Source organism: Trachurus japonicus, chromosome 14 (assembly GCF_045865225.1).
Source record: "Trachurus japonicus isolate A0001 chromosome 14, Traja_1.0".
Classification (NCBI taxonomy): Eukaryota; Metazoa; Chordata; class Actinopteri; order Carangiformes; family Carangidae; genus Trachurus; species Trachurus japonicus.
This window is the reverse complement of record NC_140920.1, coordinates 31,623,935-31,648,131: the sequence shown is the minus strand read 5'-3', so window position 1 is coordinate 31,648,131 and position 24,197 is coordinate 31,623,935. Positions and strand designations below refer to the sequence as shown.

Genomic DNA, 24,197 nt, shown 5'->3' with positions numbered 1-24,197 from the left:
TCTCAATTTCTCCCACTGTGAGACTCCCGGTCTGTAACTGGCTGCCGCCGCGGCGACGCTCCTCATTTACATAAAGTTGAACTTCTCTCAACTTCTGTTTGACACTCTCGACGCGACGGACGCCCGTCGACACCAGTCCCCATTGAAAATGAATGACTTCCGGCCGCTGCAACGCTCCTGACGATCTCGTTGTGACTTCAAAAGCGCAAGTAGTTCTGAGTATTTGCTTAATGTGTCATAATGTCATAACTATACCTTATCTCATAGCGTGGTGAATGTGCAGGTCACAACTTGTCCATGAGAGCGTTTTGGAGTTGTTGGATTGTGTTTCGATTTATGAGGGAAACATGGAAATACTGTGTGCCTCCGTTGCGTTAGCTGAGCAGCTCACATCTCTACCCCGCCGATCTAAAAACAGCACCGACAATTAAAGGTAATGAACCTACTGCTAAAACTACAGGGGTTATGGCAATAGGCTAATTTGCCAAAATGTTGAACTATCCCTTTAAATGATCCCAGTGGTATAATTCTTGCTGTGTCTTGGTCGGGAGACTGGCAACACTACGAGTACCACCCCGACCAATCATCGATCACGACCCTGCGTGAGGTCATCAGGGAGGCGTCACAACAAAGTGTCCATCGTGGCTACTGACTGTAGCGCTGTGTGATGCTCGTGGTGTTTTGATCAGACACGAAAAACAAAAGGAAAAGAAATAAAAAAGGATGGTGGAGCTGTTCCTGGGTCTGGTGAAGAGGACAGTGACCGACACTGAGACGTAACAAGTCAGAAGTGAAGCAGCAGAACGTGTTTCCACTCACGTGACGGAGTGACGAGTCCATACCATAAAAACATGACGTCACGTCACTGGGAACGACCTTGCCCCCCCCCGCCCCCGGCCTCGTCACTGGGAGGGGTCACGATCATAAAAACAGCTTATTACAGATTCTATGTACAAACATGTCACAGGTGACGGGTCAGGTGATTGAAGTCGTTTAGTCTAGCCTACTGTGGCTCCGCCCCCCCCCCCCCCGCGTGACAACATCTGTAGGCACGGCGACAAAGATCGATAGGACGCGACTGTACAAACACTGAGAGCTGAGGAGCGGCTGGACTCGACGGAGCTGATCCCATCTGCCCCGGGGTCACCACCGCCTCAGTTTGGAATGAAACCATTAAAACGTTGACCTACCATGACAACATCCGGGAGATACGTGCAAAAGTCACATCAACGGAACTGATTTCCGAAGCGTGTGTTCGTCACCGTTGTGCAATTTTAACTTGAACTCGCTTCACGACTGTCCAGAGAGAGTCCCGTTGCGATTAAAGCAGAAGTTAATCGATGGTGTTGAGGCCACGCCCCTTCAAGTGACCGCTGACACCGAGCGTGTGCAGTAAACAGGAAGTAGACCGTGACGACAAGGTCAGGAAACACTGAGATCATCAAGTCAGTCACAGCTGAGGAGAGCCAATCAGGAGCCACCTTGTAAGCTGTGACATCATTGTTTCCAAAGGTCTCAGTGTGTGTCCGTCCACACTGCTACACAACCCTAGTCTCAGGTTGTTGTTTTTTTAAAACATCTCCAGCTGTATTTCTGAGAGTCTCCATTTCTGTGGCGCAAAAACGCAAAAAGTAAATTGGTTTCAAAGCAAAAGCAAATGTCATGGGGGCGGAGCCTCAGATTACCACTGACTGTAACGGGCAAATTCTTACATAAAAAGGGAAGTGGAGCTGCTAACATCCGTTTTGAGAGCAGGTGGGAGCTGTTTTTAACCAATCAGAAGACATTCAAGAAGAGTAGAAAGGAAGGAAGGAAGGAAGGAAGGAAGGTAGCAGGAGAGCGATAGAGCGATAGAGCCGAGAGAGCGTGGCTGCTTCAGGTTCAATCTGTACAATCAAAATGCTGCAGGCCGTGGAGGAGCGAGCGCCAACCAGCCGCTCCCACCGTCATTATTCACATTCTTCGTTCTGCTGCCGACCAGGAGTCAGGACGTCACAGTCTCGTCGGAACCGGAACAAGCCGACACCTGAGTCTGTCAGGTTTCCTCGAGAGAATCCAACGACGATTCCTTAAAATACAAAAAACTCCAGCCTCGGTATCTGAAGCCGACGTCCACGTGTGAACATCTGGTTTGGACTCAAACGATCGGTGACTTTGGGTTCGGACAAAGACTTTTTGCAGTTTCACTGGATTCTCACGTTTCTTTGTTTTGTTTTCATTTTTACACCGAGAGTCCAAGATGGTGTCTGAAGGTGGAAGTGATATGATGTGGAGAAGTCCAGATGTTCCTCCTGACTCCGGCTTCAGGACCTCGACTGATGGTCCTGGAGAAGGAGCAGAGTCCAGGCTCCGCCCACAGGACTACGTCTTCATTTTTAAAACAAAAGTGATCTGGATCCACATGAACACACACACGGACAACCACGAAGTGTGTGTAAACAGGAAGAAGTTTAGGAGCCATCTTGGATGTCTAAGTCTTCCTTTATGAAAAGGTGTCGGTTTTTCGACAACACACCCCCAGCGTTTTTAAAAACAAGGTCGAAATGAAGTGTTTTTGAAGCTTGGGGGTGGACAGAGAAAAACGCAGCAGGTAGCAAGTTTAAAGGGATACACCAACATTTTTTTTTCCGTCTCTTGCCTCACTCCCGAGTCCATGACAAGCAGATAGACACCATCCTTTCGACTGTGCGTGCAGTAACAAGGGAGATACAGGCAGAGCTGGCGCACTGCTAATTAGCTTAGCACAAACGCTGGAACGCTAGCTTCCTATTTCAAAGTAAAAGCACAAATTCTATCGTCATGGTTTTCTGTATGTAAAGGGCAACAGGTGTTTTACTTTGTGAAAGTAACCGGAAGTGCGTTGGTGACAACGGCTAGCTTGAGTAGCGCTGAATTCGTCCGAACAAAATTGTAAACAGCTGGTATTTAGACAAATTAACGACACACTGCTGATCTCAACGGCTACTTTCTCGCCTATAAATGTTTGAAATGTTGATAAAGTGATATATTTACAGAGTTTAGAGCTAAAATGAAATCGGCTTCTGACTGCTGATTTCGGCTCGGGTAGGAGGCAGGCTAACGCTACCTATACACTTCCAGCGTTTGAGCTAAGCTAATTAGCGGTGCGCCAGCTCTGCCCGTATCTCCCTTGTTACTGCACGCACAGTCGAAATAATGGTGTCTGTCTGCTGGTCATGGACTCGGGAGTGAGGCAAGACATGAAAAAAAAAATGTTGGCGTATCCCTTTAAAACACAGGAAGTAGTCATGTGGGCGGAGCCTCCATTCCTCCAGGTGCTTTGACTCATTGGAGACAGTTCAGATTCATTGTCTTGATTACAACACAAGACCTAACACGGAACATCCAAAGAGCTGGAGCTGACTCCACCTGGTCCCAGGCTGGTCGTCCCGTCCTGACGCAGCAGAGGAATCAGACGTATGAACGTTAAGAGGTCACGCTTTGTTCGTTTGTCCTCATTCGCTGTGACAGTCACCGTGGAAACAACTTTTACTCTCAAGTCTGATTCGAGTTTCCCTCCGTGCGGAAGCTCGACGACACAACCAGCGTGTCTTCAGCTTCTCTATAGGTTCTTCCAAAACTCGCAATGTCGCTGCTTTAAGTGCGATTGGGGTGGGGTGGGGGGGTGGGGGGGCATCCTGAAGCCTCTGACGGCTGAGCTGGGATTAACTGAGGAGCGACTGGTGTGGAAGAGTCCATTAGGGCCGCAAACAAACTGTCCAAGTGTCCAAAACCTGTCAATCACCCGTCCATCACACGGCCACAGGAAGTGAAGGCGGGTCAAACAGAAATAAGGTGCAATGTGGGGGGAGAGGGGGGGGGGGGTCGAGGTTCATCCAGGCTCCGCTGGGCCTCTGGAGACGCTGGCCTGCTCACACAGTGACAGGGTCCGGAGTCTGAGGGAGGGGTTAGTGTCCAGGGTGCTGATGGGAGCTGAAGGGGGTGAAGGAGGGGGGAGGGGAGAGGGAGAGGGGGCTGGACTGAGGACTGACACCTCCTGCTGGTGGAGAGTCGGCTGTAGACTGGGAGACACTGGGGAGGGAGGGGAGGGGGGGGCGAGCGTCAATCATTGATTCATTGGTTTTTGATTTATTCTTTGACACGACTGAGTGTGTGCATCTGAGCTGATCCTCACCTGACTGTGTAGCTGCTGCGGTGGGCGGGGTCTGTTACCCCGGCAACAAAAAGCTTCTTTGGGGGTCCATCAGACTCCACTCCCCCTGAGACCAAGGTACACAGATTCAGACGTTTACTCAGATTCAGACAGAAATCTGGTCAAACTTCAGTTTTAACAAATGGTGCAACATGAAGACGTGACGACTGTTGAGACTTTGGAGGCGGAGCCAGCAGCTGATGCTTTGATTGGTCAACACCCAGCCATAACATCAACAAAGAAGAGGACAGAGAAGGAGAGGGATACAGAGGAAAAGAAGAGGAAGACAGAGGAGAAGACAACACAGGAAAAGAAGAAGGGAGCAGAGAAGAAGAAGACAGAGGAGGAAGATAAGAAAAAGAATACAGAGGAGAAAAAGACAGGAGAAGAAAAAGAAAACAGAGGAGAAAAAGACAAGAGAAGAAAAAGAATACAGAGGAAAAGAAGAAGAGAAGAGAGGAGAAGAAGACAGTGTAGGATAAGGAGGAGAAGAAAAATAATACAGATGAAAAGAAGAAAAGAACTGAGGAAAAGAAGACAGAGGAGGGGGGGAAGAAAAAGAATACGGAGGAAAAGAAGAGAATAGAGGAGAAGAAGACAGAGGAGGAGGAAGATAAGAAATACAGAAGAGAATACAGAGGAGAAAAAGACAGGAGAAGAAAAAGAATACAGAGGAAAAGAAGAAGAAGAGAAGAGAGGAGAAGAAGACATGAGGAAAAGAAAAATAATACAGAGGAAAAAAGAAGACAAAGGAAGAGGGGAAGAAAAAGAATACAGAGGAAAGGAAGAAGAACAGAAGATGAGGGGGAGACTGGTAAGTGACCAATGAAATGAGGCGTCAGCCACTGGCCCCGCCTCCAAGGTCGACATGATGAGTGAGTGTTGAAACAGCGTCTGACAGCTCGTCACTGTCAACATGGCCGTTCTTACCTTTCCTCTTGAGCGGCGTGAGTGCCGGCCACCGGACCGTGCTGCTGACCGCTGGTCTGTGGGTCAGAGAACAGGTGTGAGAAAACAAGCGGCTGAACCCAGATCAGAACCAGGTGGTCTGTACCAGTACCTGAACCTCCGCGTGGGACTGGGGGAGGAGTTTGGTGTGACGCCGCTGTCCTGCGACTGAAACCACTGAGGAAGAAGAAAAGGAGGAGGGGGGGAGGGGGGGGGGCAGAGTCCATCAGTATGAACCGAAGACCCCACAGGAAGTGCAAGAGCAAACATTCACAATAAGAGCGCAGCAGTAGACGCTTACCACTGATGTGTGGTCGTGCCAATGGCTGACTGGAGGAACTGGGATCAGACTGGAAGCACTGGGGGAGAGAGAGAGAGAGAGACAGAGTTAGTGAGACTGGTTGTGAAGTGTGTGTGTGTGTGTGTGTGGGGGGGGGGGGGTACCTGAGCCTCTGCAGACTCCCTCTGAGGGTCATCTCCATGTTCTCCTCCTGTTTCCAACACAAAGACATAAACCGCTGTTATCAGTTGCCATGACGACACACAATAAAATATAAACTCACCTGGTGAAATTAACGGAGTGGTTTAAAGCAGAGTGAACACAGAACATAAAATTGGATCTGGACCTTTGATCCCATATAATGGTATCATATAATAGACAGTCTTCCCTTTCAAAATACTAATTAATTCAGGTTGACAACATCTACTAACGAACTAATTAATAATTAAAAACTTTCACAAATGATGTTTTCTAATTAATCAACAGAGAAATGAGAAACTTGAGATGTTTTTAGATTAATCTAGAGTGTGAACTTCATGTTTCTTTCTGATTGTGACTTAACACACCTCTTGATTGTGACTTCTTAACTCATTGAGTGCCAACCACGTAATTTCTCGTTTTTCGTTCCCATGCGTTGAGTGCCAAAAACGAAATTTTTCGTTTTTTGCTTTTTTTTAAAATTATGAAAATAGACACTTTAATACACATTATATGTAAATTTGGGGACTCTACGACGAGGAGAACTGAAATAGATGACGATCAAAGTCACATGACAGCTCATGATCTGGAAGTTTTTATCATAACTCAGCTTCTGCAAACGGAGTTCTGCATGCAGATGCAGCGCAGCTGCTCCGCTGCTGCTCCGCTCTCACCCGCGAGGCTGCAGCAGCTGGGAGCTGAACCAGGAAGCTCTCAGCCCACTGTCCCGCCCGGTCTTCATCTGGAGCAACACCGTGTCCTCCCCAAAGTCCTCCCGCGGTAAAATCTGATGGTCTCTGGACCAAAGCAGACCGGCACCACCAACCCGTACCACAGAAGGACCACGACCACCGGCGGGACCGGTGTTCGCGAGCCGCTGTGGCCGGCAGAGCCTCACGTTCCGCGGCGAGAGGCTGTGACACGGCACGGTGCGTCTGTGTTATTGCTGTTTAGTGGCGCCCCCCCCGCCCCCGATGGTGGTTTTGTGAATAGAACAACAATTGTTGTGTATATTTATCTTATACGAGCCCTTTGATCCAGAAATGCGAGTGTCTGAAGAGCGACAGACACAAACAGAGCAGCTTTCATAAAAGACGCTCTATCTCCTTTTCTAGAAAAAAAGGAGGGATTTTGGTGAAACCCAGCCATGTTTAGCTTGACTTTTCTCAGGAACGGAGGCACGTAGAAACAAACGGTTTGTGGCCATTTGAAGGATAAAGTTAAACCTTTCAAATGAGCTACAGTATGTGTTGGTGGCAATAATATAGAATACACTATGGCTCTAAAATAAAAAGTCAAATATGGTCTAATTTGCCGGTACACTTGACTAAAACTTTGGAAAGGAGCGCGGCACTCAATGAGTTAATAGACAAAGAAGTGGATGAATGTTAAAACTCAAATGCAATGCACATCATTTTAGATAAAAAAAAAAAAATCAGATGAATTAACTCCAGTATGTTGGAGGACACCCTCCTTAATATTTCATTATGCTTCTTTTATTAAATAGTTTTTTTTTAAATTATTATTATTATATATTATCTATTTACTTTATTTTCTGCTCTGTTTTCAGTGTGTTGCTGGGTTAATTGAATATTCAATATATTGAATATTGAAGGTTAAAGAACATTATATTGAAATTTAAGCATCACTCTGACACAACATTTTAAAATCAAAATCAAAATCAACTGGTGTGTGTGGAAGAAAAACTGTGTGACAATAACAACAATATGAGATTAAATGAATGAGTGAACATGAGACCGTGGAGCTGAGTGAGACTGTGAGTCATGCACTGTTCAGATGAAGACGTTCCTGTGACGGTGTGAATGAACAGAGGAGAGAAATATTTGGAGGGGGAGGAATAGGAGGACGCCTGTCCGTCTATCCTCCGTCCTCTGTCTGTCCTCACCTGCCTCTTCTGGTCCAGTCGGTCTCCGGTCAGAGAGAAGGGAGAGAGAGGGACGAGCTGGGAGACAGGAAGAGAGACAAGTGACGGTCAGCACGACGACAGGAACCAGAGGGAGGAGCTAAAGCAGATATGATGATAACTGATGTGGGGACCAGGAGGTGGTCCTGTCTCTCTGCCACTCAGATCAATTCCAGTTACTTCATAGAAAACAATGCCATGTTTGCTGTGTTGAGTTGATCCTCATTAAATGGAAGTTGCACTAGGAGCTACACACACTGACCTGTGATGGACAGCTGGGGTTGATGGACACACTGCTGCGTCTGTATCGAGCCGAGGACACGGGGCTGAAGACAGTCATCCCATCACTGAGAGAGGGACATGGATGCGTTCACAGACAGACGGAGAAAGAGAGCAGAGACAACACAGACCTGAGTTGTGCTGGACACAGCTCATTTTCATTACCCCGAGTATTTTCTCCCATCAGCAATGTTTTCATCCATGTAATCTCAAAATTACTCAAACTATTAACTCATTATAAAATATTAGCAGATAATTCCTCTAATGAAAACATGATCAATCATTTGATTGTTGCAGCTCTTAATCAGTCAGACACAGACTGGTTTGTGGACAAACATCTGAGTTCAAAAGCACAACAACATAATCCATTGTGATCACAACTCATTATGTTCCAAATCTCAAAAACATGCACTACACAATTAATTGTGAGAAACAAAAGAATTAAACAGCAAACATTTTAATAATCTAAATTTTAAAAAAGCATTAACAAAAACAAGCCTTCCTTCAAATGTTACTCTTTACTCAGAAGTTTTGGTTTATTTCATTGATCACTGCTTGGTGTATTCAAACGGTGCCGAATTACAGAGTGGCCCTTGTGTATTAATAATATGCCTGTAATGAGATGTGTTGAGTTTCCTGTAGACAAGGAAAATATGTTATGAATGTTATACTGGAATTCGGTGGTGCACATTTAGGTGTAGTGCCACTGACCTGACACCAGTGATCATGGGGGCGCTGTTCGACCTGCGGAGAGCCCCGCCTCCTGTCCCGCCAGCTGCGCCTGCGCACTGGTCCACCTCCATCCGTTCCATACCTTGGTTCACAGCCCCGGCAGCAGCGGCGTAGGTAGCCGGCCTCCGACCGTCTGACGGCGGCGTCCGGTTCTACTCGAGCCCGGTGGAAGCCCGACCCGCAGGCCTCACAACCAGCGAACCCAGAGTCGCCTAGTCAGCGGGCTGAACACCGAGGCTGCCCACCCTCTACCGCATCTCCCCTCGATAAAAGACCTTATCTGAGTTTGGCCGCGGATCTGAGCGACATTTAAGGGCCGCAGCTGGGCTCCACTCGTCACGTCTCGAACCCGAATTTAACGGCTCCGTGAAAGCGACTTAAAACACGACCCCCGCGCAAAAACACTCGACACAAAGTTTGGTAACTACAAACTATTAAAACTCACTCGGCGGTTCCCGCTCAGCGAAGAAACTTTTAATTGAAGTCCGCACAGGTGACGTGACTTTTGGGATTAGCTGTTGAGCTAACTTGGTTTGCAGTAAAACCTCCAGTCAAGAGATCAGAAAACCGCTGAGCAGCTGCTCTGGCTCGGTCCAAGCCGGACCGGCCCCCGTCCTCAAGGAGACTCGGTTCGTCACAAGGTCCCGAAACTATCCGAGCGGGCTCAGTGGGAGGCTTGGACTCCCCGAAACTTAACAGTTTGAAAGATTTTTTACAACATAGTCCTTCACCAAATAGAGGTAGTTCACCAACTGTGAAAACAGCGCCACCGTCTGGCCAAAGAGATAACTGCAGCCCACAGACTGGGTAGAGACAGTCAAGTCAACTTTTATACAGTTTAAATCGTGGTTCTCACAGTGTCCATAACGTGGATTAGATGTTATGGTGCGGAATTTTATCACCAATATTTACATCATGTTTTTTTTTTCTTATTGAATCCTAGTTGTATTATTATTATTATTATTATTATTATTATTATTATTATTATTATTATTTTAATATAAAGCATATAAAGCCACTCAAAACACCTACTGAATGAGTCTGTCAGGCAGAAAGTCAGTTGAGAAGCTACAGTGAACTAACCTGGAAGAGACACAGAGATACAACAGAAAATGACACAAAACAACCACACAAAAAACACAACATCAATGGTTTGCACAACAACTGCAACAATAGACATAGAGAGGGCAGTTCAAACATATTTGTCATTCAGTTACATTTTCCATAAATTAAATGTAATCAAAACAAAAGATGAAAAATAAGATGGAAAAATTAAAACAATTGTTAAAATAATAATTGTATTTTAATTTTCTATCAATCGATGCCACTCCCCCTTTCCCCACTGTAATAGCAAATACCTTAACAATAAAGTTACAACACCAAGATGACTCTTCATGTTCTGCAGCTGAGAAATTACAAGTAGCCTAAAAATAAAAATATGAACCACACCACAATGAGAACATCATGGAAGACAGAAGTGACAGTGATCAGCCAACACTACATTATGGGAACAATGTTGGAATGATGTCGGAATGCTGTGGTGCTTCCTTTGTTGTTGTGAATCCCCCAAATCCTCCATCTGCTTTTAGTAGTCTCCAAAAAGTGGTGAAACAGGACACCAGAAGGCTCGGCCTTTAACCCCTTCACTACCTCCACACAGACCTGAAGCACGCACACAGATTTTAACACACTCTGTTTCTGAAAGACGTTTGTTTATGTTCTCTGTCACAGTCACTGACTTCAGACTTTAGATCCCCGTTCTAAACTATAATCAACTGTAGCCTACCTGTAGAAAACAAACAATTAGAGCGTATTCACTGAAATAAAATAAATAAATAAAAACACTGATAAGCAACATTACCTATTCTAATATGAAAAAATCTTAGTGAAAAGTAAACACAACAGCCCAGGACAGACACAGACCCCCTGGACAGACATATAAAAGGCCCCCACCTTCCTGAGGAGGACCCCCCCACCCCTCACCCCCCACCCCTCTAAGTCAAGACTGAGGCACTGTGGTTTGGTATCTTTTTGTTATCATGTTGTGTCTGTAGGGACGCTCATGTCTCTGTGTTTGCTGATGGTATCCATATGCAATAATGCACACAAAATGAGAGTAGCTGTGACAGTGTGTGTGTGTGTGTGTGTTTTTTTTTTTTGTTTTGTTTTTTTTGGGGGGGGGGGGGGTAATTATGCTTATTGGTAGTGTTTAGCCTATGCCATTTACTTATTTATAAATATTTGCATATGTTAAAAATTGGACAGTTCTATTAGTGTGGGGGCACGACCTCGTTATAACGCACAACTTGAACTTTAGAAAAGTCACAGGAAGTGAAGCAGCTTTATTGTAGGTCTTTAAATATAGTCTGACTCTAAAAGAAAAAAAAAAAGTGTTACTAGGCTATCTTAGTTTACGTTACGCACTGGGATCCGGCCCAGTGTCGCCGCCGTTCCAGCGGACGATCCTCCGTCGGTCCGCCGCAGCCAAGAGGTTAAAGTGGGAGCGGAGGAAGAAGGGGTGAGGAGGAAGAGGAAGGTCCTGCCTTCCTTCAGGCGCCGTCAAACTAGTTTTAGGCCACTTTTGTTTTTCCACCAACTTTCCGTTAATGTCGCCGTGAAAACGTCCGCAGCTCTCCGACTCAGGCCGGTCAGCGGAGCCGAGGGGGAGCCGCGGCGGGACGGGGGGCGACATGTCGACGAGCCGAGCCGTCTGGATGTGACTGGTAGGTGGGTAAAACCCTCCGAGATTTCCCCGCTGCTAGTAAACAACTGTGGGCAGGGAGGGAGGGCTGCCCGCGGCCAGGACTACGCGGCTCTACAGACCGGGGACACCGTTCAAAGTCGATTTGAGATAGATAGATAGATAGATAGATAGATAGTTAGATAGATAGATAGATAGATAGATAGATAGATAGATAGATAGATAGATAGATAGATAGATAGATAGTGAACATTCCATATTCCATACCTCTTACTTGTTTTAACATTCTTACATTTAGAACTAGAATTAACCTATTAATAAATAAGCAAAGAGATAGATACAGTAGATACTAACTAACTAACTAACATACAGGAGGAAGAATAGAAGAAAAATATTTTAAATGTGTAATAAACCATATCAGCTGTTTGTTTTGTATGCAAACCATACAAACTGTTACAATGTCAAGTTATGATGCATAAATATACAAAACTTAAGCCATATACGTACTGAAGTATAGTATTAGTGAATACTTGCACTTACGTGCTAATATCAAGATACAACAATTGTGTTAAATACATCAGCACAGCTTTACAACAGCAGTTGTTATTTGTGTCATGATGAGTTGATTGACAGGTTTTTGTTTGTTTGCTCATTGTTGTCGTTGTGTTGATGTGCAGAGAGGAGGATGGAAAGAGAGAAAGAGACAGCGGAGGAGAAGGAGGAGGAGGAAGAGGAAGAGAAAGAGAAAAAACTTAATCATCATAATGTAGCAGCGTCCTCTGTGGACTACCAGGAACTTCCCATCATGCACTGGGAGGACCTGAGCCAGCGGATAGCCGAGCTGGAGAAACAGGAGCAGGAGAGGAGGGAAAGGTCAAAGGTCAGTGCTCTTTACTTGAGAATGTGAACTTCAGGTAGTGGTTATTGTTGTAAAAGATGGACTACATTTCCCATAGGTCTCTGTGTCTTTTTCCCCTCCTGTTTGTTGACAGTGAAAAGTTTTTTGTTTTCGTCTCTCTTGTGTTTTTTCTGATCACTGGTTTTCATGAGCAGGAGCCTCAAGGTCACGTTCATGTTAGAAGGTCATAGTCTGATGACCATGAGATTAAGGACAAAGACAAAGACACAAAACAGCCTCAAAGAGACAAAACAACCACACAGACAGAAAACAACCACAAAGAAGCACAAAGATAGACAAAAAGAGACACAAAAAATGGAAATAAGGAACAAATTAATCAATAGTGCAATGAACACAGCACACATCTCAGCATTTATGTCTATTCCCTTATATCTGTGGGACTCAGACTAGTCCTGGTCTTTATCTCGTCCAGATCTTCCGCAGGAGGACGAGGATGTGTGTTTGTGGTGTAGATCTGGTGGGCGGAGCTAAAGAAAGACGACCGTCAAAGTTCAGCCTCCTTGATGATTTGGAGACACTGTTTATTCTACATCCTCCAGCCACATAATGATTCGTCTCAGATGATGTGATGTGATGTGTCTGCAGTAATGTTGTCATAACTGTGCTATCTTGTCTCCCTGCAGAGGGGGGCGGGGGGGAGGATCAAGGAGAGTCAGGGGGAAGCGTGGGGGGACATCTGGGAGGAGCAAGAGGAGGAGGGGGCGGATGACTTCAGGAGGTGTCGAGCAGCTGCTATCACGTCACGGTAACGCAGAGTTTCTATAATGTTTATTACAGTGTGTGTAATGAGTCAGGGTCAGTGGAGGTTAGGCTGCTGAGACATAATGGTTCTATATTATTGAAATCAACACAATCAGGATCCTGTTCTTGATTAGTTGGTCTTCACAAAATAATGCTGCTATTTAAGAAATCTGACAAACCTTTGCTTCTTTTTTTGAATTATTAGTATTTAAAAAATACTAAATATTTTCAGATATTTGCTGCTTTTTGGGAGTTTGGGGACATTTGGTTAAATCAAGTAAGATGTTATCAAGATTCAGCACATTCTGATGTCTCGTTGACTCAATGATTCATTAGAAATTATAAAATGGAAAGGTGAAACCCGACGATCTGATTGGTTGTTAACCGTGGTATAATGAGCGTACCCTTAGCAAAAAGTAGTATACTTGAAGTTCATTTTATTAAGTATGCTTGAGTATAAGTATAAGTAGGCTATAGCAAGTATACTATGGACCATGTACTTGGAGCATACTAGAAAGTATACTTGTTTAATACTCCTTTGGACTAAATTGGAACATTTTAAGTTTATAAAAGTATACTTTATAGGTCATTTTAAAGGGATAGTAGCATTTTTTTTAAAGTGGGGTTGTATGATCTACAAATAGCCCCTAAGTACTTTAATTGCAGTAGAAGACTCTCTGCACTCCTCCCGTTAGCAACTCCAGCCCATAGCCCTGCTGATCGGCGGGCGCTAACCCTGGGTGGAGGGATACGTGAGTTGGTTGGGTCCAAATAAAAACTGCGTTTTTCCTGCACTTTGAAGGGCTGGAAAAAATTATATTATAGCGAACAATGGAACTGTGTATTTTTTTTCAGGTAAAACCTCTTTTAAGCCGTGAAAATAGGCTGTTTCTTTGGGTCTGTTCACAACACTGTATGTTGTAAATCTCTGGGCAGGGCTATTATGGGCTGGTGTTGCTAACGGGAGGAGTGCAGAGAGTCTTCTCCTGCAATTAAAGTACTAGGGGCTATTTGTAGATCATACAACCCCCCTTAGCAATGGTATAATGAGCATACACCACGGCCTGTTGTGATATATTGCTTAAAGGTGTACAGAAATGGCCGTTTGTCCTGTTTGTCGCGCCGAGTTGTCCCGAGCTGCAACACGAGTTTACCCGAGTAAGGAAAACGAATTTGATTGGTCGTTATCGAGCGGACGGGATATTCAAAGCTTCGGGCGAGACCGAGCTCCGTGTGTGTGCGTGTCTCAGACGTTTGAATGACGGATTACGGATCCAATATCAGTGGCTGATGAATCGTTTACAGGCTGACGTATAATCCGTGCGCCTGCATTATCCACTGCGGAAAAAAAAATACACACTTTCATCCCGGATTTACTCAAAAATAGAATTTTGCACAAAGTTTGGCCTACATCGTCTGAAAGATGAGTTATCACATTAATTTTATGATCCAGAGTGGGCTCAAATTCAGTTTTCTTTTCTGTACACCTTTAAATAACAGTTAGAACTGATAATGAACGTGGTTTCTGAAGAAGAATGTGAATCTGGATAGACCAGAGAGAGCGGAGTGTTGTTTGAAGACTGTGATGATGTTCAGCGTCCCTGAGGCTTCAGGATGTTTATTATCTGTTAACAGATTTCAGAACCACAGAAACCTGCAGCTGTGTTTTATCAACAACAGCGACAGCGAGGACGAAGAGGAGGGAGGAGCCAACACAAAGGTCGCTGTCTTGGTCACTGCTGAGAGGGCCGGGGCCGGGGCCTCAATGATACAACTATGTTGATCTTTAGAAATTCGCCTCCGCCTGACCTCTGACCTTACATCTCCGTCAGGTATCCATGGGAACAGAGCGCAACGGTTGCCATGCCTCTGGGTTGAAACAGGAAGTGGCCACAGCTCTGAGGACGCTGAGGGACAAACTGCTGGCTGAGCAGAAGGAGAAGCAGGTGAAGAGACAGAGGGTGGATTTAAAGAATTAATTCACTTTTCTGAAAATCTTCAACGCAATGACTGTGTGTGTGTGTGTGTGTGTGTTTCAGTGTCTGTCCGGCAGCAGCTGTGTTGCCAAGCGGAAACATCTGGAGCGTTGGGAGCTGCAGGAACGTTCAGAGCAACAGCTCAGCAGCTTGAGAGCATCACTTCAGCAGGATGTCCACGGTGCACACACACACACACACACACACACACACTTTTGCCACGTGAAAACTAAATCTGTTTGTAGCTGGTGTGAAAGAATGTAAAAGGAGCGGGGCTTTGTTTCTGTCATTCAAGCTGCAGTTCCACCTTCCACCACAAAGTGTGTTTCAGTGGCAGAGTGGTGCTGTCTGTTCAGGGCCGTTGCTAGGAATTATGGGCCCCCTGAAAGAATACTAAAATGGGCCCCTTGTTTTTCCACTGTTTTTCTTAGACTACGTATGTATTATCATTTGTTATTTGGCCTACTTTGTTTTTTTTTTAAAGCAGATATCATCGGCACGGCCGTTTCGGCTAATGCTGTGTTCAAGGCAGGCTTTTGAAACCGTAAGTTACAGCTTCAAGTCACAACTACGACTTGGTAGCGTTCCAGGTAATCCGTAGCTCGTGTTTTTACCGTCCTGTTGTCTGTGAAAGTTCCCTATAACGGCCACTCGTAACTTCCGACCCGTGAACTCGTACCAGATCGAACTGGTATGACTTCACAGGAAGGAAAAACACAAAGTACGAGTTTCCTTGAACGCACCATGAGTTAGCAGCCCCCGCCCTTGTCAGGCATCAATTGGTCCTCGTGCTACGTCACCACATTCACGCGCATCCCTTGGCTGCACACACAGCCCTTCATGCCGTTCTCTCCCCTCATTGGATAACACTTGTATCCCACAAGGAAAATTTTCTCCTCGGGTTACAGCAGAGCAGAGTGACGGAGAGACTCGTGTTTAGGCTGAAATACTTCATGTAAGTGATTGCTGACGGAAAATAGGACTATTTAGGACTTATATTAACAAAAACATTCCACTGATATCTGCTTTAAGTATATATTTTGGCTTTTTGCCTTTATTTGATAGCACACAGTAGAGATAGACAGGAAAGGGTCTTATGCAGAATAATTCAGTCATACAAAGATTAGACTACTGGGGTTTTTTGTGGGCCCTACTGGGTGCTGGGCCTCTAAAATTATCATCACCTTTCTCCCCTATACAACTGCCCTGTGTCTGTTTACTGGTCAACTCCAAGGCCAGACAAAGAAGCAACAGCAGAAAAAAACTAAAATCAGTACTCTTCTAAATTAATAGCCAACCACAAAGGAGGAGAAAACATACTTCTTGAACTTCTCTGAGAGTTTTGTTGTTGTTTGCATGTGTTACAGGTGTACTTTCTAAAAATGCTGAAAAACGGTAAATGTGATCATCAGTTAGAGATGGTATAATTTGTTTATAAGCCTCTATTTTCTGTTAGTTAAATGTATTTTTTAGTAAGATTTAAAATTATGATGTATTGTGAAACTCTGGCTTTCATATTCTATGTCCATTTCATTCTTGGTGTCATTCAATTGAGAACTGGACTGAGGCACAGTTTGTCCAAATAACTCTTAACGGGGAACTATGTAAGTCCGGTCACTTTTCCTCTGTTTTGCTAACCCTCGTCTCGGCCATTTGCATTTGATTTTCATAAACAAGAGATTACTGGTTACTGGGCGCGTTTGTGTCGCAGTACCGCAGAGACGAGAGCTGGGACACCGGGTCGGAGGCTCTGATCTTACAAGGTTGGTTTTCAGCCAAGAGACGCTAGGTGGACGGCAGAGAGCCTCCATTCTCCCTGGAAGTTACAAGTCATTTATTTAACCAGCACAATTACTCTGAAGCTGTTTAATTAAAAATGTAGCAGAGTCAAGGTAAAAATCTTGCTTAGTTCCTCTTTAATGTTGGCTAACTGTATTTGAATTGCTGGCTTCTATGACGAGGACAGCAAAGTAAGAATTTCATTGTCAGGGAAACTCACCTTTCCACTGTGCAAATGACAATAAACACTTTGAACTTGAACTTGAACACAGTCAGCCTCTTTTTCACTTGACATTAGGTGAATCTTGACTTATATTCTGGCAGAGCTCAGGGATCTTTGGCTGGAGAAGGTTGATGAAGGGTTTAGACCCTGGTGCCACCGTGATGACGCTCATTTTTCTTTTTTTCTGATTGGTTTTCTTCCAGCTCTGAGTTCCGAGCTGGTCGCCCACCTGTTGGTACGAGATCAGCTGAGAACGAAGCAGGACGCCATGCTGCTGGATGTCCAGGACCTGACCTAACCTGGACAGTCCACGCCATCTCAACCAAGCCTTTGTGCTTTCTCCACATCCAACAAGGAGCCACAGTGGGACCAGGTTGGGCTGCTGGTCAACATCAGCCAGGGAGTCATCGGCTTTAACAAGACCTTTGCTGACCTGCTAGTTCATGGAATATGACGAATCACTGGTGTGTGGAGGAACAGGATAAAGCGGTGGAACAGGATAAAGCGATTGATGGGAGTTTTCAACAAACATCTAAAGGGAAGTTCACAAGAGTTGGAGTAGAGAGTGTATACATTACAGCAGGCTGACATGAAGGTGACAAGAGGAACCAACCACAAACCAGAACCAATACAGTTCGACAGGAAGCTAAATCCACCATCAGCATTCAGCTTCTAGCCATGGGACCTACCGGGACATCAAGGTCCACGAGACAAACACAGAGTCTGTCATAATATCTTCTTAACTGCACTCAGCCATTTAATTCAGTGTTGCAGTATCATTGCTTTGGACTATTAAAACTACTCAGGATCTGTGTTTTCAGGTGTTTGGTAGTTGTCTCCAGAAAATATATGCAAGAGTCTTTCTGGGTTAGAGTGAAGAAAACCAGATGTAGTTTTCATCATCAGGCAACGCTACGATTGCTAATGACGTCAGAGGAGGGTGGGTTTTTATTGCCATGAGTTTACTTTACGGAGGAAACACTCATAGTTGTTTCCCTAAAATATCCACCTGTTTCAATCATGACACTGGTGTAGATCACAAGACAGAAGAGTGACAGTGTTGGTCCACCAGGATGGATTTCAGACAGACTTAGTTATGATTTTATTATGCTTTCATGGTTCCAGTGGTGTTTACATCCAGGTCCATCCATCCATCCATCCATCCATCCATCCATCCATCCATCCATCCATCCATTCAGGGCTGTCCCTGCCCCCCCAGGGAGTTTGGAGTCAGTCCCAGGATCTTCTACCGGTTGTACATGCCCTGAGGAGCGGCTCCAGATGACGTCCTCATCAGATGACAAAACCATTGGCTCCTTTTGGAGCTTGTGGAGTAAAGACATTCCAACCACTTACATCTACAATTGGATTAATTCGTCATGAACCAAAGCTCTACACCATAGGTGAAGTTTGGAATGAAGATCGACTGACAAATCAAGAGCTTTGCCTTCCTCACCACAATGGCCCGTTCGGTAACCGGACTGAGCCAGATAAACATGAATTGCAGGGAACCGATTTGACAGGGAGTGTGTTTCGACTTGGTCTGGTTTGGTGTAAACATGGAAATGGAGACATCCACAGTGTACACACCTCTCAGAGAGGCCGAGGCGTTTACATAAAGTGGTTTGGATTTCAGCCTCTCATGTGAAGTGGTTCTCGATCAGCTTCGATCAGCTTCCCAAGTTTTCACGTGTTAGGGACCCGAACAGAAACATTAACATCATTAAAGGAGAAGCTGCTCGGACAATGCGGACAATGAAGTAACAATCATCAAAGAACAATCCAGTCTAAAAAGTTGAGGGTGTGGTCAAGGGGTGAATCTTAAAGGTTTCGAAAAACCTTAATCAGTTTTCTAGTACGAACAACAGGATCATTGATGGCTCTTGTCAATCAAATGTGATAAACTGGACTCCCACAGTCCTGATGAAGCAGATTAGCTCAGGTGTTTTTGTCTTGAACTTAGTAGAGGTTGAAATAGAAGAGAAAATATTTATGTTTTTCCAAATTTAAACTTAAACGCGGTTTCTTCAGTCATAAATATTTAATGTATAAGAAGAAAAAAAGTGGTTTTCAAGGCCTTTAAGATGCACTCAAGAAGTAAACGGACAACTCTTTATGGTAGCAGGAGAAATGTGGAATTTATCACGTCGATGGCATCAGTGTATTTGAAATTTGTGATTTTTCTCAGGAAATAAGTCCATGAACAAGTTTCATCATTTGTTTCCATCAGCAGCACTTTGACGTTCAGAGAACGTTTGAGGGAACCAGGACTGAATGAAACGTTTTCAGGATCAAATTCGAGCTAATATTCAGAAATTATTTGCTACTTTTTTTTTTTCAAATGTAAGTCTGATCACAAAATAGGAGCATCCATATTCTCGTACCTTCTTAGCAAGTTTTCTGAAAATCAGTGTATTTTTGGAGAAAAGAAGTTCAAGGCTCTACCGATGGGGACTGGGGGGGGGGGGGGGTTTTATTTATAACTTATGTTATTTAAATTTTATTGCATTTTTTACTTTCTTACTTTTGCCTGATGTTACAAAAAGGGAACGGCACACTCATACAGCATTTGTAGCAAGACAACTGAAACCTTTTTGTTTTGTGTTCATAGATTTTGTTATTTGTCCTAAAAACAAACAAACATAAAGAGGAATTTCACCAAATGTTAAGGTGTCCTTATTGAACAAGATGTCTCCCTCTTAGACAGTTATAGTACCTCAGATTAAAAAAGAAAGAAAGAAATCTAACAATATTTGATTTTAGGCTGTCCATTTCTGTCCAAGTTTAAATGCAACTACTGTCTGAGCTGCCTTTTGAAGTTAATTAATTACAATTGGTGAAACTAATATTACACCAATATGTTTAATATTTAAAGAGTTTAGAAATGTTGGTGCCATTCCTCTTCAACTGAAGCTAAACACTTAAGGTACAGGTAGGAACTATGCTTTTGTTTACTTGTAAGGGATGCAAGGGATTAATCCACTTCATATTGTGTGTGATGATGTTCATCAGATATTGCTGCAGTGGTTGAGAGTTTTTCTCTCCAACCTGATGTTGATGTCACCACATATCCAACTAAAGACCATGCTGCTTCTGTCAACTCCCGATCTGCAGCGTTTAACCTGTGGTTTATTTAAACTGTGGCTTTTCTAGACCACCTCTATCTGTGTCCTCTGGTGCCTTACAGAGAAATTATATTTTCATACTGATTATTTCTACATTTTCTCACATTGATCTGTGATAAGAAGCTGAATGTCATATTAATAGAGGGCAACGTACTGTAAAGGGACAATGTCTTTGTTAACTTTTTTTTTTACATACATATATTTAAAGTCACACTGAAATGTTATCATGAGAGTGTCGGAGTAATGAAGCTTAATGTGATGTCTCCTCTTGTTGGTGTTGGTGTGGGATGTGGCATTGAAGGGCAATTCAGAAGTGCTGAATAATAAGAGAAATATTTTGACCCGAAAACGATGGTTAACAGAACAGATTGTTTTTCGTTTCACTGTGACTTTAAGAGTATTTAGAGATGTATTTTGAAAATGTAAATAAAAATTAATTACGTGAATGTAAACATTAATTATTAAATATATTTTGAGGCAAAATATCCACAGCACTTTTATGTTTTTGTGTTGCCAATGTGTTCTAAGTAAAATGAAACCTGGTTATTATTTCTATTTCTTATTATCTGTGTTTTTATTAAGCCTTTTTAAATTATTAGTTTAATTTAAACTCTATTTACTGTCCTGCTGCTGGTAGTAGAGAAACATGTCAGTTACAGTATGAGGAAGTCAGGGAGCTTCTAGCAGTTGTGCCAGCTATGTAGCTAATGTAGAAACTTCACTTAAGCAGATATTGGTTAATATTACTGTAGCTATTGTGACTAGCCTCAAAAAGAAAAAAGGGTTTAAGATAGTTTTACACGGATAGATATAGACTTTATTGTTGTCAGTGCGCAAGCACAATGAAATTGGTTGCAATCATAAGGATAAGATAGATCAATATATTAGCTCACATAGCTTCACTTTTAAAAATTCCTTGCAATATTACAGTTTTTCTCCATCAGCAGAAATTAAATTCTCAAAACTTGGCATTTGGCAAAACAGTGCTGACTTGCAAAAGCTCATATCTCTCCCAAAACAGTTCACTCATACGTCAAAACTAAATTCCTTTCTCATATACGTAAATAGTCAGTGCACCCAAAATGCATCGTCCCTGTGAGCACTGCAAGTCAAAATGTGTGTAGATGTTTTGTCACTATGGCAGAAGAGTATTGAAATATTCCTCATGTCCTCCTCTCAGTCTTAGCCCAGTCCTTCATTGATAATTATTACTGTACTAGTTTTTTTGTCTAGCTTACAGAATACAATTGTATATAAAACTGAACAAAAAAAAAAGATTTTAAGGTAAGAGTAGCCTCCATGACATCACACATTGCACTCGTACTGCCAAGGAAATTATAACCATTTTTATTCACACATATAAAGTACATAGAGCATACATCAGAGTGAAAAGAAAATGTATACAGCACAATACAATGTAATGTAACCATATCAACAAAAACAAAGAAAATTATGTGGCCAAATCAAATTAAATCAATCAAATGTTCTAAAGAGATTCATATCTGGTATTCATGGTATTATGTTCTAATCTAGACGCTGTTCATGATACTGACATGTTTTGGAAAGAGCAACCATTAGACTGAGAATCAACAATCAGTTTAGATCAACAATATGTATTCACTTGGACATTGTGCTAACTGTAGGCTACCTGTACTTAATCATTTGCAAAGATGTAGGCCTACAAAGACATTTGTAATTTAATTAAATGAATGAGAAATTCAATTCTATTGTGAACAATTGTCAAGTGGTTTGGAGGTTTGTTTGTTCATGCTGTTTTGAGAATGTAATTTCTGTTTCAAGAAATGAGCCAAACCAATGGAGAAAAACTGAAAAGTAAATACATGTAAGTGCAATACACAAATACATAACATACAAATGAAGAGGAAATGGCTTAAAAACAAAGCATCTGTGAGCATGAGGATGACAAATGAGCTGGAAAGCAAATAATTGAAAGCTAGCAGGCTAACTAAGCTAACCCCTTAGGACAGATGTTTTCTTGACAGAAAGTTGACCTGAAACAAGTCGTTTTAGGGAAATCAAAATGACATATTCATGGTTACCAGATTTTAAAACATGAATACTTGCTAATTTCCACAGTATCTTTGTACTTGTGACAGCTGAACGTACAGCAAATTAATTCTGGACATTTTTCACAATTTAAAGAGGAACAAAAGGCTATTCCCAGAAGTTATTTTGAATATAATGTCCTCCTAACCATCTTCATGTTGATTAATACCTCTGCTACCTGTGCTGTTTGAACACCAATTGTGTTGCTGTGTTTGATCACACTCAACACTGCTGCGCGTTCAAACACACACACTGTTGTGTCATGTGTCTCTGTGACGTTCGTGTTTCCTGTCAGAGGATCAAATCAGTGTTTACTGTATGAATCGCAGTTGATGATGATGATGATGGTTGAACAGAGCAGCAGGGCCGGGGGCAGAGGGGGGGGGGGCAGAGGGGGAGGGGCCGCTGTGTTTACTGTATTCACTTTGCTTGCTAATTAAAGCCACAGATAACGAAAGGTAGGACGAGGAGGAGAGTGCCAGACACGGAGAGCTTCAGTAGTTTCTCTGGAAGAAAAGGTGAGTGCTTTAATGAATTTTTAATCTCAATCTGCCTATTGATCAGCTATTGATTGGGGGTTTGTGCATATCAGTCTACTTGCTTATTAAAAATGTAATAATTCCAGTTCTCCTCTTTCATGAGCTGTGACTCAACCAGCTTCAGTCCTTCTTGTTCTTTATATCAGCATGGGTTCAGCTAGATGAAACATTTTCTTGGGAGTTTGGGAACATGAACCTGGATTTTAGTTGCATATTAACATTTTGCATGATGACTTTGTTAGGACAGAGGTTAAGTGGTTTAGTTTACTGTCTTTGTGGTAGGAACCAAATACGACACAGTTGTAATAGTTTGCATCAAGCTCCAAACAGTGTAAAATCACAACATAATAATAATGAAGTAAATGTAAAGAAGAAGTGAAAATTTGAGACAACTGTGTGGTTTTGAGCCCTAATAGATGAGCATCTGGGAAAAGAATTTAATCCTGAAAATGATTATTTTTCTTCATTTAAAACCTCAGCTGCTGTAAAGAGCCGGTGTAAAGTCTGGGCTGGGAGCTGCAGCCGCGAGCCGCCTCCTCCTGCTCTGCAGTCCCTGGATTGAGTTTCATTCCTGCAGTTCTGACTGAATGAACGCTTATTAATTATTTACAGAGAAGCTGAAGGTCAGGGGAGAAGCCCCGAGAGACCCTTCGGCCTCCGAAACAGGCACTTCTCTCTGCAGAGGAGGCTGGACAAGACGAGACAAGACTCAGAGGACGGCGGTGGACGAGGAGGACGAGTTGAAGGTAGGATGTCAGTGGAACTGATCCAGATCACAGTGACATTCTGAACCTGAACCAGGACAGTTCCTCGTGACCAGACACAGTTTTTGTCTGGTCTGACTGGGTATGGATCCATGTTTCGTACAAGTGAAGCTGAAACAGACGAGGTGTGGCGCAGTCTGTTTCTCATGAGCTGAAACCACTAAATAAACAATGGCATGACTATTGGTTCCATTTAAAATGTGTATTTATGGTTATGGTGGAACTGAATACAAAGCTGATTGTAAAGCAATAATTGCAAGAAGTAATTATAATAATCATAATTACGATTTAATATTTGTTGAAATGATATCAGTGTTATTGTTTTGAACCTTTCCAGATGTTTTCAGTCACTAAGTAAACTAAAGCAAATATCGATAGGAAATATGATTCAACTGAATCACATATAAGATGATCTGGGAGCAGTAAAACTGATGTGTGCAGCAAAACACAGATAAGCTGAACTCTATGCATGCTGCATCTGATTTCATGTCATTTGACCATTCATTCATTCATTCATTCATTCATTAGCAACAATACGCTGGGTTTGCTCATTATTCAAAGCACTGAACAGATGAACTGTGTCAAAACAAAAGTCAGATAATCATCAAAGTTATGACAATTTATCTGGACATTCATGGCAGTTCATGTCCAGATTCTGGTTTGTTGTGGTTGAATAAATAAAACTCTTCACTGGGCGACAGAGTTAGATTCTAAAAATTTAAACTGCACTTCAGATCCCCAACAACCAAACTCTGTCCCCTCTGTCCACAGAGAAGCTCTTTCTCATGACTCATGTGTGTGCTCCTATCCTGTCCTGAACAGTCATTTACA

The 24,197-nt window shown here is 43.1% G+C and overlaps 2 protein-coding genes across 3 annotated transcripts; one reads left to right on the top strand and one right to left on the bottom strand.

Moving 5' to 3' along the window:
* Positions 1-301: 301 nt before the first annotated feature.
* LOC146975084 (P2R1A-PPP2R2A-interacting phosphatase regulator 1) lies at positions 302-9,314 on the bottom strand. Its single transcript, XM_085798802.1, has 9 exons — positions 8,512-9,314; positions 7,784-7,868; positions 7,504-7,560; positions 5,564-5,610; positions 5,421-5,478; positions 5,232-5,296; positions 5,102-5,157; positions 4,154-4,238; positions 302-4,050 (listed from the first exon to the last, which is right to left on the bottom strand). Exons 1-9 carry the CDS (start codon positions 8,610-8,612, stop codon positions 3,927-3,929), a joined length of 678 nt encoding a protein of 225 aa, XP_085654928.1. The 5' UTR covers positions 8,613-9,314; the 3' UTR covers positions 302-3,926.
* Positions 9,315-10,970: 1,656 nt separating this feature from the next.
* On the top strand, positions 10,971-18,980 carry LOC146975083 (schwannomin-interacting protein 1-like). Of its 2 annotated transcripts, none has more exons than XM_085798800.1 (7): positions 10,971-11,255; positions 11,911-12,113; positions 12,776-12,897; positions 14,529-14,613; positions 14,726-14,839; positions 14,933-15,050; positions 17,075-18,980. In XM_085798800.1, exons 2-7 carry the CDS (start codon positions 11,919-11,921, stop codon positions 17,167-17,169), a joined length of 729 nt encoding a protein of 242 aa, XP_085654926.1. In that variant the 5' UTR covers positions 10,971-11,255; positions 11,911-11,918; the 3' UTR covers positions 17,170-18,980. The 2 variants fall into 2 exon arrangements, with proteins under 2 accessions (XP_085654926.1, XP_085654925.1); XM_085798799.1 differs by having other exon boundaries at positions 11,185-11,259; positions 11,913-12,113.
* Positions 18,981-24,197: the final 5,217 nt, after the last annotated feature.